This window comes from Phaethon lepturus, unplaced genomic scaffold (genome assembly GCF_000687285.1).
Source record: "Phaethon lepturus isolate BGI_N335 unplaced genomic scaffold, ASM68728v1 scaffold24147, whole genome shotgun sequence".
In the NCBI taxonomy this organism is placed as follows: Eukaryota; Metazoa; Chordata; class Aves; order Phaethontiformes; family Phaethontidae; genus Phaethon; species Phaethon lepturus.
Genome location: NW_010551474.1, coordinates 1 through 1,564, shown reverse-complemented (window position 1 = coordinate 1,564; position 1,564 = coordinate 1). Strand labels below are relative to the sequence as shown.

The 1,564-nt window shown below is 53.3% G+C and overlaps 1 protein-coding gene across 1 annotated transcript; it reads left to right on the top strand.

Moving 5' to 3' along the window:
• Positions 1–21: 21 nt before the first annotated feature.
• On the top strand, positions 22–438 carry LOC104623760 (40S ribosomal protein S27-like; the record flags this gene model as incomplete). Its single annotated transcript, XM_010290938.1, has 2 exons — positions 22–127; positions 410–438. Coding segments are annotated over 2 exons (135 nt in total), but the record flags the coding sequence as incomplete, so codon positions are not given.
• Positions 439–1,564: the final 1,126 nt, after the last annotated feature.

Here is a 1,564-nt window from a genome sequence, read left to right as displayed (position 1 = left end):
TTCGCTTTCCCGGCAGGTTGTTATAAGATCACTACGGTGTTCAGCCACGCTCAGACCGTCGTTTTGTGCGTGGGTTGCTCGACGGTGCTATGCCAGCCCACGGGGGGCAAGGCGAGGCTGACAGAAGGTGGGTAGCAGCCCCCCGCCCCGCCGCCTCCTTGGTCTTTGAAGCCGAGATGGCTTGTGGAGACGTGAATTTGCTGGTCTGGAAGGTTGTAAAAACCACTCAGTTATGGGCGTTCTTAGAACTGGCGGGATGCGCTTTGCTCTTCAGGCAAAACCCGCTGAATTTGGGCTGGTGCGAGAAGGCAATCCCTGCGCAGAAGGGATTTCAAGAGGCTGCAGCAGTTCTGACTGCTCTGCCTATGTTGGTTTTTTAATGTTTTTTTTTTTTCCTCCTCGTGGTCAGGCTGCTCCTTCAGACGAAAGCAGCATTAAGCGAAGGGAGCGGGGGATGGATGGGACTACTCGCGCAGACGGCCGCCCAGAGCGCCGGAGCAAGGGCTGCGTCTCCGGGCCCGACCCGAGCAGGCGTCCACGGAAGGCCAAACCGCAAACGTGACTTTCCTGCTGTCCCTGTGGCCCCACCCATCTTGCTGTCAATAAATTTTGGATAAAATACATAGAAATTAGTTGGCTTTTAATGCTTTGATTCTAATCAAAGGGATGGTGGCTCAAGAGAATTGGTTGCTGTCGGGTCCAGTCTTTCCTAGAATGACCCGAGTTCGTTTCCTGAAGAAAGGCGGATGTGCCTAATTGGTTTTAAAGCTTACAAAGGGAAGAAGTATGCTTTTTCGCTGTCCGTAAATATTAATTACTGAACTATAAACCTTTTCTTTCACTTGCTGAGGAACGTAACAGCTGGTGGCTGCTAAAACAGCAAAGAGAGTGAGAAGAACCCGGTCAGAGCCTGCGGGCGGCTGAGGGATTCCCGCTTCGCTGACCCGAACTGCAGAGGTGAGGGTAAGCGCTGCGCACAGGCAGCTTCCGCTTCGTCATCGCTTTGAAGAAAAAGCTGTTGAGGGCAGGGATGTTTAATGCCCTTTGGATTGGGGGAGTGGAGAACACGGAAGGTTTCCCTGCCTCCGTTTGCCCGTTTCACTGGGGCAGGAGCAGGAAGTTGGGGTGAAGTTGAATCCTGTCGTTTTGACCCCACTATTTGATCGGGCGTTTGGTAGAATCACGGAAGGGTTTGGGCTGGGGGGGACCTTTCAAGGCCATCTAGTCCAGCCTCCTGCCCCGAGCAGGGACATCTTCTACTAGATCAGGGTGGTCGGAGCTTGGGTGGTCGGAGCCCCGGCGAACCTGACCTTGAACGTCTCCAGGGATGGGGCATCTCCCCCCGCTCTGGGCAACCCCTGCCAGCGTCTCACCGCCTTCACTCTGAAAAATCTCTTCCTTAGATCTAGCCTGAATCTCCCCTCTTTTAGTTTAAACTGTTATCCCTTGTCCTATCGCTACAAGTGTTAACAAAAAATAATATGGGGGGAGTTGAAAGCTGGGGTGCAAAATGGGGGGTAAAACTGGGTGTGCAAAAAGAGGGGGGCAGCAATGAGATCAGGCA